The sequence below is a fragment of the Panthera onca genome, chromosome D4, assembly GCF_046562875.1.
Source record: "Panthera onca isolate mPanOnc1 chromosome D4, mPanOnc1 haplotype 2, whole genome shotgun sequence".
NCBI lineage: Eukaryota > Metazoa > Chordata > Mammalia > Carnivora > Felidae > Panthera > Panthera onca.
The window spans coordinates 12,601,498-12,617,399 of NC_138351.1; the positions used below are offsets into that span (position 1 = coordinate 12,601,498).

At 44.8% G+C, this 15,902-nt stretch overlaps 1 protein-coding gene across 4 annotated transcripts in view; it reads left to right on the forward strand.

The window, feature by feature from the left end:
• Positions 1–15,902, forward strand: part of TJP2 (tight junction protein 2) — a 129,622-nt gene that overhangs the window by 28,865 nt on the left and 84,855 nt on the right. For 3 of the 4 annotated variants that reach the window (XM_060610115.3, XM_060610109.3, XM_060610108.3), the window contains exon 2: positions 2,419–2,539. The exons of the other annotated variant lie outside the window; for it this stretch is intronic. Coding sequence is in view for 2 of the 3 variants with exons in the window: in XM_060610109.3 (XP_060466092.3) it covers positions 2,419–2,539 (121 nt within the window). In the remaining variant the exon portion in view is untranslated. The remainder of the gene's footprint in view (positions 1–2,418; positions 2,540–15,902) is intronic. 4 annotated transcript variants of the gene reach the window in all.

Here is a 15,902-nt window from a genome sequence, read left to right on the forward strand (position 1 = left end):
ATGGCCTTGCCTTAGCCAGTTCCTACATTTCCTGCTGATCCTTGCAGGAGAAGGGAAATGTGTCCCCTGCCTGTACAAATAAAATCGACACTATCTTTTATTTCTGTTTCATTGTGTAGAGAGGGTTTTGCACAGACACCACAATATCACTTTGTCTCGCAAGCAGAAGAGTAGGTCCAGAACACTCGAGAAGCCACATTCTTCCTCCCACTGACGTGACTGCCCTGTGTGAAGCTGCCAGGGCCCAGGCCTCGCTCAGAAGTGAGCTTGCCTCCTTGTGTGGTTTGAAAGCCATATGCAGGCTTTTTTTTTTTTTTTTTTAAGTTTATTTATTTCTTTTGACAGAAAGAGAGAGAGAGAGAGAAAGAGAGAGCACGTGCGTGTGGGGGGGAGGGGCAGAGAGGGAGGGAGAGGGAGAATCCCAAGCAGGCTCCATGCTGTCACTGCAGAGCCCAAACATGGGGCCTGAACCCATGAATTGTGAGATCATGACCTGAGCCAAAATCAGGAGTCGGACCCTTAACCGACTGAGCCACTCAGATGCCCCCATATTCAGGATTAATAAAAATGTGCAGAAGGGATGTTTCTTGGATTTTCTTAGAATGAGGGGTAAAAAAAAAAAAAAAAGTGCCATCTTTTTTTTCTAATATTTTTTTAAATGTTTGCTTATTTTTGAGAGAGGGAGAAAGACAGAGTGTGAGTGGGGGAGGGGCAGAGAGAGAGGGAGACACAGAATCTGAAGCAGGCTCCAGGCTCCCAGCTGTCAACACAGAGCCTGATGCGGGGCTCGAGTCCATGAACTGTGAGATCATCACCTGAGCCGAAGTTGAGCCACCCAGGCACCCCACCTTTTTTTAAATAGGTACATTAAAAAAAACTTTTTTTTTTTTAATTTTAGAGAGAGAGAGAGTGAGAGATCGAGGGAGAGGGGCAGAGCAAGAGGGAGAATCCCAATCAGACTCCATGCCCAGTGCAGATGTAGGGCTTGATCCCACGATTCTGGGATCATGACTTGAGCTGAAATCAAGAGTTGGACGCTCAACCGACTGAGCCAACCAGGTGCCCCAAAGCCATCTTTTCTAATGGTGGGCAATCCATAAATATAAACACAAAGATGAGCCAGTATTATAAATGCTATGAAAAATGAATTTTCTTTTAATTTAAAATATTTTCTCTATTGTTTATTTTAAAACGGTAAATTTTTGGACACCTGGGTGGCTCAGTTGGTTGAGTGTCTGGCTGTTGATTTCAGCTTAGGTCATGGTCTCACCAGTTTGTGGGATCGAGCCCCATGTCGGGCTCTGTGCTGACAGTGTGGAACCTGCTTGGGATTCTCTCTCTGCCCCTCCCCTGCTTGTGCATGTGCGCACTCTCTCTCTCTCTCTCTCTCGTGTGCTGTCTCTCTAAATAAATAAATTGAATTAAATGATAAAAAATAAAATGGTAAATATTATTTACCATTGCACTTAAATATTATTAAGTGCATTTTACTGTAATTAAAAAAACTAGTTTTCTCTAGATGTTTTCCACCTGTTGAGTATTTTTTCATCTGAAAAGTGAATTCTTATAGGACCTTATTCCTTAGAATGATGGTGCCAAACTTTACGCGGGTACTCATTTTCTCCATTTTTTGAAGACTGAAAATACTAGGAGCAGTAATTCCACTCCTAGATACATACCTGAGAGGTATGAAAACTGTCTGCCTAAACACTTGTGCATAATAGCCCAAACGTGGAAACAACCCAAATGTGCACTGGCTGATGAAAATATAAATAAAGTATATCCATGCAATGGAATATTACTTGGCCATAAAAAGGAGTGAAATTCTGACACAGGCTACAGCTTGGATGGAACTCTAAAACATTATGCTAAGTAGATGAAACCAGTCACAGAAGGTCACATGTTTTTTTAAGTTTGTTTTTAGAGAGAGAAAGCGTGTGCAAGTAGGGGAGGCACAGAGAGAGGGAGACGGAGAATCCCAGGCAGGCTCCGCGCGGAGCCTGACGTGGGGCTCGAACTCATAAACTATGAGATCATGACTTGAGCCAAAGTTGGACACTTAACCGAGCCACCCAGGCGCCCCCAAAAGGCCATGCATTTTATGCGTTTGTTTATGAAGCATCCGGTACAGGTAAATCTGTAGAGACAAACTTAAATTGGTGGTTGCCAGGATGGGGTGGCCAGGTTGGGGAACCAGGGCAGTGCAGGATGAGGTCTAAGGGGTGCGAGGCTTCTTTCTTGAAGTAATGAGAATGTTCTAAAATGGATTATGGTGATGGTTGCACAACTCTGTGAATATACTAAAAGCCATGTTATAAATGGCTGAATTGCGCGGTATGTGAATTCCGGTGCATTTCCCAGAATCTCACGGTGCTGGGAGTGACCGTGTTGGATTTTTAAACGCACTGTCTTTTTCAGGGTGCGGAGTGCCGCATTACTGTCATCTCCCTGTGAGTGGGACTGGTACCTGGGCCGCACCTCCTGGAGTGAGCATTCCACAAAGCATAGACGTGTGCAAGCTGACAGCCTGCTTTACCAGGTACTTCATTTTTCCTCTCATCAACCTGGTCACCGGCTCTCCTCCTCCTAAAGTTTGGTGTAAATTATTTCACATCCTAGACAATGTCGAGGCCACCGTTTTCAATGTGGCTGATAGAGAAACTGTTCCATATCAGAGAAAATTTAATTGTAATATTTTATTTATCAAGGAACAGAAGCATCGTACCTGCATTTATGGTCTGAATTGTTAGGTATAGCTTTGCCACGGTTGGATGAGAACTAATTGAGATCTTTTCTGGCTGGAGCATATAAGTCCAACTCCTGTGGTTCAGGATAAATGCCTGACAGGGTATGTTAGTGTCTGGGGTTATAGGTCATTCTGGTAAATCATGTTTTTTTCATTATCTTTGATGGAGCAGAATTATGTAACAGTGATAAGCACGTTGCTGCAGATATTAAAAGCATCGGTCGCACTGGCTTCCAAAGATTAATTATGTACAAGCTTTTAGTGAAAGAGCTAAGAGTGAGTATTATCTATTTACTGATTCAATTTTAGGTAGGAATTAAATGAGATTTACAAGGTATTAAATTTTATTTTGACAGATGCTGGGATGTATTTGTTCTTAGTTACACTTTAACCCCTGATTAGAGGTCAGTCCATGGCGGCTGGAAGGGGGTTGGAATATTTTTCACGTGCTTGTTTCATAATTCCTGTCTGTTTAAGCTTGCAGCCCCTGCCTGGGTGCATTCTAGCTATGTGTCAGAGCTGGAGTTTAATAGACTGTGAATAGCACGCTCCAGGGTGGCAGATGGCTGTTCAAATCCCAGCGTTCCTGCCTTCTAATTGAATGATTTGGGGCACATGTCTTCATGTTTCTGAGCTTCAGATCCTTCATCTGTGAAAACAGAGTGTCAGTATGAAGCTAAATAAGTAAAGTATAGCAGGAACCAGACATATGCCAAGGCCTTTCTCGGGGTCTAGTTGTCCAAATGGGGACACCTGCACGGGGGAGCCCTTAGTTTCCACTGAACTGTCAGGGTTTTGTTTGCTGGGATGTTCCCTATGGAGCTCTTAAAGTTTCCAAACATAGGAAGGCAGATGCTTGCCTGGACTCCAGCAGTGGTTTTCCTGAAACTAGATTTCTGGGTAGGATCTTCTGATTTGGTCAAATGAACTGGAGGAGCAGCCTGGAGTGTGGCAAAGGGAGATGATGCAGGCATTGTCTGTAGGAGTGAAGGCTCTTTGTGACTCAAAGGACCCCCCTGCTAAATACTTCCCTGGTTTTGATTCCCTGTACTAGTGACCGCAGGCCCTTTGACGTCAGTTTGTTTTCCCAAGTCAGAGCCTTGTTCTAAAGCTCTTTCCTGTGTAGAAACTTAAGCGTGGCTTTCTGGGATGACTTAGTCTCGGGTGAGCTTGGATGGCGACGGTTTTTTCCCAGTGCATCTCCTGTCACCTTAGTTTCAGATCTGGCAGACATTTATGAAGAGCCTTTTATTTGCCAGGCACTGGGCAAAGTGCATTCACCGATGTTGTTTAACCCCAGAATAACGCTGAGAGGGAAGGGGTTATGACCACCTCCCTTTTGCAAATAAAGAAACACTGAGATTCACAGATTTTAAGTGATTTCCCCAAAGTCGCACAGACACTGACTCCCAACTTCAGTTGCGATTCCTACCGTCCCAGCTGACTGTGTGCCTCTCCAGAGTGTGGGGACTTAGCTCCTCAACTGAGAATAGTAGCAGACTTTTCTCAAGAGCCAGTTCTGGTCCACCGGTGGTGGTTGCCTGGGGTTCAGGATCTTCAGGTGCTGTCCAAGTCTGCCGAAGCAAGCATGTGGTGATCCATTAGCATCCAGTGTCCTTGGGTGGAGGAGGGTGCCTGCGGAGCCTGCCCTTGACCTTGACCTGAGGTTTCTGATATCAGCCTTCTGGAAGGATGTGAGTCTGGGCAGAGTCTCACTTCCTAGACGTGGCTTCTCATTGTTAGGCAATTTAGATACCTCACACTTATCATGGACTCACCCCATTACATGGGCTTAGAAAAGTCAGTTGAAGGTGAAAACTTGAAACTTTTCCTTCTGTGCACCTGAGAGCCCCTCTGCAGTCCCGTCTCCCCTGGGGCTCCTCAGTCTATCAGAATACTTGGGGAGCTCACCCCAGCAGCATAGACCCACACAGTAATGCTCAGACTTTAGGGCATCAGAAACTCCTGGAAGGGCTTGATAAAACAGATTCCTGGGTTGTGCGCCCCCCACCCCCATCCTTAGAGTTTCTGCTTCAGTCAGTGTGGGATGAGGCGCAGGGATATGCATTTCTAACAAGTTCCTGGCCAGGCCATTCTTGGTTTCCAGACCACACTTCTGAGAACCATTAACTTAGAAAGCACTTCTACGAGCTGGTTTAGAGCATGGGCCTGTTTATATACGGTCTATGTGGGGGCGCCTGGGTGGCTGAGTCGGTTGAGCGTCTGACTTCAGCTCAGGTCGTGGTCTCGCAGTTCGTGGGTTCGAGCCCCACGTCGGGCTCTGTGCTAACAGCTCAGAGCCTGGAGCCTGTTTCAGATTCTGTATCTCTCTCTCTCTCCCCCTCCCCTGCTCATGCTCTGACTCTCTCTGTCTCTCAAAAATAAATGTTAAAAAAAAATACATATATGTAGATGGTCTATGTGGCCACTTGCCCTCCCTGAAGTGAAGGGATTGTTTCCTCAAACCTTTAACGAGCATCTCACACAGAACCTGACGCAAATTAGGAGGAACATAAAGGCTCATCCATGGGGTACTTGGGGGTCTAATTTGGAATCAGTAATTGCATTGCTGTGTGAAAAGGCTGGTACCCACCCCTTTTGGTGGATGTGAGCAGAAGGCCTGAGGCAGTGACTAAGTGAGGTGGGCCTCCTGGGGGAGGTGATATTTGAGAGGCAACTGGAGGACGAAAACTTGTTGGCTACGTGGGCAACGGGGGAAAAGGAACTTGGGGAGCAGAGTCTGGACACCCCAGGCCAGGCTAGAAGAAAAGTTGTTGTGTGTGGTGAGAATCCCGCTGTCATTCTAACATGAATGACATGTATCAGAGCTGTAGTAAAAACAATGAAAGCTTGGGGCGCCTGGGTGGCTCAGTTGGTTGAGCGTCCAACTTCGACTCAGGTCATGATCTCCCGGTTCGTGAGTTCGAGCCCCGCGTTGGGCTCTGTGCTGATGGCTCGGAGCCTACTCCAGATTCTGTGTCTCCCTCTCTCTCTGCCCCTTCCCCACTCATGCTCTGTCTCTCTCTGTCTCTCAAAAATGAATAAACATTAAAAAAAAAAAAAACAATGAAAGCTTTATGTTTATTTGTGGGCTCCCCATAAAATAGTTGGTACTGTGATACATGTTTTATCTGCATTGTCTCTTTTATTTTATTTTTAATTAAAAAAAATTTTTAATGTTTATTTATTTTTGAGAGACACAGGTAGGGGTAGAGAGAGAGGGAGACACAGGATCCGAGGCAGGCTCCAGGCTCTGAGCTGTCAGCGCAGAGCCTGACCTGACGCGGGGCCCGAACTCACCAACCGTGAGATCATGACCTGATGCTGAAGTCGGACACTTAGCCTACTGAGCCATCCAGGGGCCCCTGCATTGTCTCTTTTGACTCTCATAACCACCCTGTGAGGTGTAGGTCCAACTATACTCCCGATGGACCTCAAACGAGCTGGCTTCAACAAGGGAGATTTATAGTCCTGGAGGCTGAAAGTCTGAAATCAAGCCGCAGGCAGACGCGTTTCCTTCAGTGGGTTATAAGGGAAAGATCTGTTCTGGGCATCTCTACTTGACTTCTAGATGCACGACTTGCCTCTGTGTGTGTCCGTCTTTGTGTCCAAATTTCCCCTTTCTGGACAGACACCACTGTATTGGATTAGGACCTGTCGAAAATCTCGCCTTAATTTGATTACCTCTATCCAGACCCTGTTTCCAAATACGGTCACATTCTGAGGTGACAAGGGTCAGGACTTCAACATATGAATGTTGTAGGGACACAATACAACCCATAACACCATTTTACAGCTGAAGAAAGGGAGGCTCAGAGGTTTTAGGTAAGTGCCCAAAATCTGTGTAGATCAGAAATAGTTGACTAGTGGTCATAGGTTAAATCTAAGAAGTTAGCAGAACGGGGGCTTGTTGACTTCACAGCTGTGCTCTGTCACCCAGTGCTTTACTGGCTTCTAGCGTTTTCTTTGTTTCTGCCATGTTTCCACAAGGTTCCCTGGGAACCCAGTGGGGTGGAGACCAGGGTGCCAAGCCGCTAGCCTGTTAGTTTCTGGTTCTTGAGTTTCTGGATAAGATATTCTTCCATTTCAGTTGTCTATCTTACCTGCTTGTCTGTGGGAAGTTATTAGAGTATAGGAAACATTTAAAATCCATGAAAGAAAGGGGCTATCTTTTTCCAGATGATGTGCTCTTTCTGCTGTTAAAATGTTAACTATCTATAAATGCACAGTTTTTCTGAGTATAGCTATTCTATTCTTAATGTCCTTCCCAAACAGCCTAAATGTTTGTAAATGATGTGTTAACAATGTGTTAGCCCTTAAACTTGTACTCTAAGTACATTTACCTGGAATTATTTCACCATTAAGGGACTTAAGCACCTTAGTTGTCTATCTATAAAGATTCAGACACATAGTAGTTTTGTTGGTATCCACACAAGAATTCCATATTTTCTTCCCTAAGTATTTAAAATGTTCTAAATACTTATCCAAAGACGTTGTCATTTTAGCAATTCAAGCAAACTTTCACGAGAAACTCGTACACCACTGAAACGAAAGAAAAATAAAAATAAGAAGGGTTCACTCTTACTTTTGAATGCTTTAGCTATAGACTGACATGTTTTCCAAACAAAAATTGGAGCGCGTGGTTTACTCATGAAATCAACAAGACAAAGTGGTGGCCATCTGGCCTATCTCTGGAAATCTGAGATGTCTGCACACTGTTAAGTACAGCACGTAGATGAGTAATGCTCAAGCTAGGGTCTGAAACAGAAATGTAATGATACTCCTGCATGTTTAAGAGAATCAGGAACCTAAGGATGGGGAGATGGCTAGGTGCTTTCCAACCCAGAGCCCTATCTGTCTCTTACTTTTCAGAGCCAAATTTCTTTCCTTTTTGAATTTTATTTATTTATTTATTTATTTATTTATTTATTTAAATTTTGGTTAGTTAACATACAGTGCAATATTTGGTTCAGCAGTAGAATTCAGTGATTCATCAGCTACATTCAACATCCAGTGCTCATCACAAGTGCCCTCCTTAATACCCATCACCCATTTAGCCCTTCCCTCCACCCAGCACCCCTCCATCAACCCTCAGTTTGTTCTGTTTTTGTTAAGAGTCTCTTGTGGTTTGTTTCCCTTTCTTCTCTTCCTTCCCTTCCCATATGTTCATCTCTTGTTTCTTCAATTCCACATATGAGTGAAAGCATGTACTGTATTTTTCTTTCTCTGATTGACTTGTTTCACGTAGCATAATACACTGTAGCTCCATCCATGTTGTTGCAAATGACAAGATTTCGGTCTTTTTGGTGGCTGAGTAGTAGCCCGTTGTGTGTACATACCACATCTTCTTTATCCATTCATCAGTCGATGGACATCTGTCACAGCCAAATTTCTTACAAGGATTTGCTGTACTTATCTCTTTTCCTCCCCACCACCTGCCCTTCTTTCTAACACTTCTCCTCCATCTACTCTAGCCGCTTAGCGGTCCAGTAATGGTTCCAGGTACCCTATGAACTAGGCACTGCACTGCCTGAGGAAATTTACATGGACAAGGCTCTTCCCTGGATGGGAGTTCAGTCTTATTTGTGATCGGCAGTTATACTGCTATGCATGCTGCCTGATTTGGGCCTCTGGTGCTGTGGCTGTGTGGGGAATCCTAGAGGAAACCTGATTCCCATTAACCTGCTAGAATTGAGATAAATAGTTTGCAGCTAGCTTCTGCTTGGAAGGGGTATCATCATTAGAGCTCTATTTTTGGTACTTTGTCACATTTTTATCAACAGAGTGGTTGGTGACAGCAGTTTTCAGTTCAGCCAGATTTTGATTCTTGTTTGGAAGTAATCTGGTTGTATAGCAAGATTAGACAAGATATCCTGGACAGAATTTCCCCCACTTAATCATAATTATATTGATATTTAAAAAAAATGATTGATTTTAATAATATACATAGTTATTTGATTATAGTTACTCTTTTTTTTTAATGTTTATTTATTTTTGAGACAGAGAGCACAAGTGGGGAGGGCAGAGAGAGAGGGGACAGAGGATCTGAAGTGAGCTCTGTGCTGACAGCAGAGAGACTGATGTGGGGCTCAAACTCGCAAACTGTGAGATCATGACCTGAGCTGAAGTTGGACGCTTAACCAACTGAGCCACCTGGGCGCCCCGTTTGTAGTTACTCTTAATACTTGATATTGATATTTGAAATATAATTGTTGATATTCAAAAAATCAACTTCAGGTCTTAAGTCTAGTTAACTAAAATAATTAACTCTGTCTACACGCTGTGAAAGAGTCTTTATGATATGTTAAAGTTTAAATTTGTCTCTTCTGATGGCTTCAGCTCAGCATGATAAATTTGACAAGAAAGAGGGATACTATCCCAAGACTTAGAACAAGAATCAAAATACTTTAGCAACTGGATGATGAGAACTAGATCAGGGAAAGAAACCAAGAATGGCCTGGCCGGGAACTTGTTAGAAATGCATGTTCCTGCGCTTCACCCCATGCTGACTGAAGCAGAAACTCTGGGGGCGGGGGTACGACCCAGGAATCTGTTTTATCAAGCCCTTCCAGGAGTTTCGGATGCCCTAAAGCCTGAGCACTACTGTGTGGGTCTATGCTGCTGGGGTGAGCTCCCCAAGTATTCTGATAGACTGAGGAGCCCCAGGGGAGACGGGACTGCAGAGGGGCTCTCAGGTGCACAGAAGGAAAAGTTTCAAGTTTTCACCTTCAACTGACTTTTCTAAGCCCATGTATTGGGGTGAGTCCATGATATCTCTGAGAGGCCAGAATTGCCCATAAGGAGTGTCACCAATAGGTGGTCAATTTAGGGTTGACATAACTGTCAATCTGGAGGTAACATGAACTGGGGTTTATTATATAGTATCAGTATTTTGTTAAATAGGAAGTCTTTTTGAAAATATAAATTATGGGTTATAAAATATATTATCACTACATATTGTATCTAAATAAATACAATTCTAGATTAGATATTTATTGAATTTACTAGTGTTTTATTAAATATTATTACTATTTAAGATTTACTTTGGGGGCGCCTGGGTGGCTCAATCGGTTAAGCATCCAACTTCAGCTCAGGTCATGATCTCACTGTTTGTGAGTTTGAGTCCCAAGTCGGGCTCTGTGCTGACAGCTGAAAGCCTGGAGCCTGTTTCAGATTCTGTGTCTCCCTCTCTCTCTGCCCCTCCCCAGCTCGTCCTCTGTCTGTTTCTCTCTCTCAAAAATAAATAAACATTAAAAAAAAAAAAAGATTTATTTTGTCTTTCCCTCCCTTTCTAAGTAAGTAACACTGTCATTTGTTTACATTTTTTAAATGTTTATTTATTTTTGAGAGAGAGGGAGAGAGAGAGAGAGAGAACACAAGCAGGGCAGGGGCAGAGAAAGAGGGAGATACAGAATCCAAGCAGGCTCCAAGCTCTGAGCTGTCAGCACAGAGCCTGACTCAGGGCTTGAACCCATGAGCTGTGAGATCATGACCTGAGCTGAAGTCGGACGCTTAACTGGTTGACTGAGCCACCCAGGTGTCCTAACACTGCTATTTGTTGAAATCTTTTGACTTATATTTAATACACAAATGCTCCATTTATTCTGGTTAACACATTTTACAGCTTAGTAACTTAGTATCTACCCTCTACCTGTCTTATAAATTCTGCTTTAGTTTTACAAGCATCTTACTTTCTCATTATGCATGTGAAATAAATCTTAGGAGTTTCATCCATCTGATTCTTTTTCCTTGTCCTCTGTACCAGTTTTTTTAAAAAGAACTTCCAATAAAAGTATTTATTGAGCAAATTATAGTATATTCATACAAATGGAGTATTATGCAGTTAGACACATGATGATATAAATCTATATTGCCATGAAAAAATAGTCAAGCAACGTTCTTACGTAGAAATAAAGGAGGCAAAAGCTCATGCCTAGTATGGCCCCAGACGTGCAAAGTTATATATGATATCTATATGCTTACCTGCATACAGGTACCTGGAAGAATACTCACACAGTTACTAACAGTAGTTTGCTCTCTGGATGGCAACAATTTAGTTATATTTTGCTACTTTTTTTATGATCTACTGTATGGTTTGGGTAAATAAACAAGTACCATGTATATAAAAAATAACTGAAATACAAATGAGAGATGTATATGCAAATATATATGTAAAGAAATATAACAAAAAGAATGATGGGACCAGATCCTTTCCTTTGCAAACCAAAGACAAAAGTTTGTAAATAGAGATGATGATTTTCTTGCCGTTTGAATGTTTTACCTGCTTTCAAAATTGTGGTCTTCCTGTCTTGTGTCCAAGCATTGAAACAATGTTCCTTTGGCAGAATTTCCCAGACCTCCCTGATAAGGAGACTCATTTGGTTGGGGAGGAGGGTGCATGCTCAAAACAACCAATCCCCTGCCCCTTCTCACACACCAACCCTACCCCCGGCATCTCAGGGAGGGACTGGGATGCCGCAGGTAATTCTGGTCATCAGGGAAATTCAGCAGAAGTCCCATAGGAGCATAAATATTGCGAGCCAGGTCTTCGAGTATGATTGAACAATGCCTCCTTGGAAGTGCCTTTCCCAGGCCCTGCTTCCTTTGTTCCAGAGGCCTATGCTCTTTGTGACTGGCCTGGAAAACTGTCTGCTCCCAGTGTTTTTCTAAAGGCCCCTTTCAGATCTGAGAAGTCTTTGAAAATCTAGGAGACTCTTCAGCTACTTTAACCTGTGCTGATAGGGGATCCTGCATTCTTAGGACTAGAAGGTTCTGGTGATAATTTCTAAAAGCAATTCACGTGTTGCCAGAGGCCCCTCTGGCTCCCGGGAGGACCTGTGTCTCATGCGATGGTCCCTGGGGCCTCTCTCACCTCAGATTCCCTCCTTACCTGTGAGATGAGAGCCTTTTTATTTAGTCCAATTTTTAACATATTGAAGTGTTTTTTTCTCAAAGCACTTGTTTAAGGAGTGGATGCTCTGAAGTTCAGTTAGATGTCAGATCGCATTTGCATCAAGGAGTCTCATTAACTAACCGATGGCTGGAGTCAGACGGCATTTACTTTTTTTTTTTTTTTTTTGAAAGAGAACTTTTTATTAGTTCTATGTACAGAGAGTTTAACAGCATGCACTCAGCCTGGATTGGGGGCCGGTTCTTTGGCTTTTGCCTTTTCCAGCTTGGTAATAAATATGAGCCACTGACTTTGGACCCAGGACGTTGCCTCCCCAGTGGCAGCAGATCCCATTGTTTCTGTCATCGTAATTGGTCCTGATGGCTTCCACTAGCTCAGCCGGAGCACCTAGTATGGAGGTGACAGCGGTGCAGGTCTTCCCATGGACCAGACGCCCAGCCTGGCCTTCCCCTTGGTGATGCAGTGGGGAGCCCCCATCTTACGACACCAGGTGGGCAGGGAGATGCCTGCTCAGTGAGAAACAGCATGTGCAATCACTACCAGCTGAACCTTCTTATTTTCCACTAAGGTGGGGACAGGTGGCCTCTTAGTGGGGACATCCCCTTTGCTGGCAGCTTTCTCCTTAGCCTGGATCAACAATCTGCTTCTTCTCTTGCTTTTCTCTGGTCTGTACTTGGGGGCCAGCCTAAGCAGCTGAGCAGCTGTTTGGCGGTCCAAGGTTAATCTCAGGGCCGGGGGGGGTGGGGTGGGGGCACAGCATTACACATTTATAGAGAAGAGCCCTTTGCTGCTGCAGCCTGATGTCGTGGGGCCATTTGACAAAGCGGGAGAGGTCCCTTTTGGACTGGATGTCTTGTCCGATGCCAGAATTCTTGGGCCTTTTCTCAAGCAGGGTATTGGCCACCTTCTTCCCCCCGGCCTTCTTTCCTTTCTGCATCTTGGATGGCTGGAGGAGAGAGCTGTGGCATTTACCTTTTAATGTGGTGCAGCAAGAGTTTCACAAACATGATCTCCCAGCACTCCGTTCGGCAGAAACCCTCCTGAGTTCTGTTCGAGAAAACCACAGTAGCAACAACAAGCCCCTGACCTGTGCAATCGTCTGTCTGCGGTTGACAGTGAACGTGGCAGCCGGAGAGCAGTCGTGAGGATGAGCTTCACTCCCACAGACCTGCCCCTGGAGCCTCCCTGCCTTCTATTGGATGAGAAATTCAGGCAGCAGCTGTTTTCCCCCCTCGGAAGTACAGTTTCCTCACTGCTGAAGCGCAGCAATAATACCAAATATACCAAAGATTCATGGGCGCTGTGCGGCTCTGCGTGAAATGAGTTACAGCAGAGTTTGGAAGAGTTTTGGCACATAATACGCCTTGAATCAAACTTTGTTTATCATGCTTTGTTTGTTGTTGTTGGTGTTGTCTTAAGATTTTATTTTGAAGTAATCTCTGTATCCCCCCAACATGGGGCTTGAACTCACAGCCCCAAGATCAAGAGCTGCTCAGCTCTACTGATTGAGCCAGCCAGGCACGTCTCGTTGTTGCTGTTTTTTGGGTTTTGTTTTTCAATGTTTATTTACTTTTGAGAGAGAGAGAGACAGAGCACGAGCAGGAGAAGGCAGAGAGGGAGGGAGACACAGGATCTGAAGCAGGCTCCAGGCTCTGAGCTGTCAGCACAGAGCCTGATTCGGCTTGAACGCACGACCTGAGCCGAAGTCGGATGCTCAACCCACCGAGCCACCCAGGCGCCCTGTTGCTGGTCTTAAATAGAGGGTTACTAAGTGGCATCTGTCCCTGAAAAGAGTGTGGATTTTGTATACCCAGCAGCGTGAGCAGGGGGCCCCAGGGCACCCTGCCAGGGAGGAGACTCTCCAGTGCAGAGCCCGCTCCCCGGAAGGGCCTGTCTACACCAAACTGTGCCTCGGAAGGTGCTTCTAGGATCTCCAGGCCCACAGCTGGATTATGCTCTGTCCCAATCCCCTGTCCATCAGGCTGAGCACACTTTGACCTTGCCTGTTGGCCTCAGCATGCTCGGACCATCCCCTTGAGTGTCCTAGGAGCCTGCATGTGGGCAGCCTGGCACCACGAGGTCCACCAGCCCTCCCCCAGCAGCAGGCCCCGGCCTCCCCAGACACCTCATCCAGCCAGCCCACGGCTGACTCTGAGGCGCACGGCGAATTCTTCTGTCCGTGTTGTGGCCGGCCGACCCCAGCATGTGAGAATCACTGCTGGGTTCTCACACCGGGAGCAAGACGCTGGGGGTTGGGATTTGTGCCAATGGCAGAAAGAGGAGAGAGTGAATTGAAAGCCACCATCCACTGAGAACCGAGAGAACTTTCTCTCCTGTTAGACGGACTGACGTTTTCATCACTTCTGCGCTCACTCTGACATCCTTTCATTGTGGTAATAACAGCATCCCTGCCAATGTGTTACCAAGAGTAATAATAATAATAAAGTTAAGAAGGGAGAGTTGTGGATACTAGGGTCCTTTGCTGTCTTGGGCTGTCCTCCCTTCCTGCTGTGGTTCCTCCCTCGGCTTCCCTTAGCCAGGGAGACCACCCACCACCCCCACCTTTTCATACCCCTGCACTCTGCTCTCTGAAACGCTTGCTTTGCCATAAGCAAAGCACTCCGCTGGACTCTATGTACCTGCTTTGACTTAAACTTGACTCTCTCCCGAGGGCATCACTTCCTGGTTGCCGCTTCAAGGGATGCTTCCTGCTTTAGAAAGAAAGAGAAATCTAAGCAGAAGCTGGCTCTGTGGTCCAGGCAGAGAAGCTCAAACAAAGGCTCTGGGGCAGAAATGCGCCTGGCAGGGTCTCAAGAGCAACAAAGAAAGGCCAGTGTGGCTCCGGGACCTGAGCTTGGGAGAGAGCAGGATGAGCTGGGTTTGGAGGAGGCAGCAGACTTGGAGGCTGTCTTAGCCAGCTTGGGCTCTAGAACAAAATGCCATGGACTGGGTGGTTTGAACAACAGACATTGACTTCTCACAGTTCAGGGGACTACAAAGTCTGAGATCAAGATGCTGACAGATTTGGTTCCTGGTGGGGGCCCTCCTCCTGCCTTGTAGATAGCTGCCTTCTCCGTGTGTCCTCACATGGTCTTTCCTAGGAACATGAGCCTGGAGAGGGATCTCTCTCTTCCTCTTATAAGACCACAAATCCCATCGTGAGGGCCCTACTCTCATGACCTAATCTAAACCTATTCCCTCCCAAAGGCCCATCTCCAGATACCACCACATTGGGGGTTAGGGCTTCAGCCCCTTTGGGGGGCCGAGGGAGACACAAACATTCAGCCCGTAACGAGGCCATGGCAAGAAGTCTGCATCGGTTTAAAAGCACAGAGTTACGAGATCTGATTTGTCTCATGAAAAGATCATTCTGGCTGCTTGGGGAGGATGGACTGGGGGATTGGATGCGGGGAGACAGCAAAGAGGCGAGTCCTGGAGGAAGAGAAACTTTCTAAAACTGAAACATGTGATTTTTCATAAATAAAATGCTAATGTCTTCATGTTTTAGAAGTGTCTTTGGAAACTCACTACTGAAGATTTTGGCGGGGTGGGGGGGAGTTAATCTTTTCTCCCTAGATGATCTTTTGGGGATAAATATCATGTTGAAGAAATAACTTAATTTGTGTTCATGAGGGTTCTTTTGTTTTATTCAATTTTCTTTTTCTGTCAATATCAAATAGAATTTTATTTACTATTTTTCAATTAAAATAGCACTGTAGTAAGACTAATTTTTGTTTAAATTTTTCTGGTCTCTGGGGGTAGTCTTTCTAACTAGCTCTTTATCTGTATCTGTGCATGTGTCTGGAATGGCCACCTAATTTTGAAGCTGGTTATTAGGATTTTAGATGATTTTTACATTTATTTGTGCTTTTCTGAACTGTTTTGAATGTTTTATAATTGGCATCTTATTATTATTATTAATTATTATTATTATTTACTTTGCCAAAACTCACTGGTCTAAGAAAAAATTGAATAAAACCGAAATTATTTTCTTTTTTAAATTTTTTTTAACATTTATTTATTTTTGAGACAGAGAGAGACAGAGCATGAACAGGGGAGGGTCAGAGAGAGAAGGAGACACAGAATCCGCAACAGGCTCCAGGCTCTGAGCTGTCAGCACAGAGCCCTACGCGGGGCTTGAACTCACAGACCGTGAGATCATGACCTGAGCCGAAGTCGGACGCTTAACTGACTGAGCCACCCAGGAACCCCCCGAAAATAGTTTTCTTAATTATGGAAAAATGT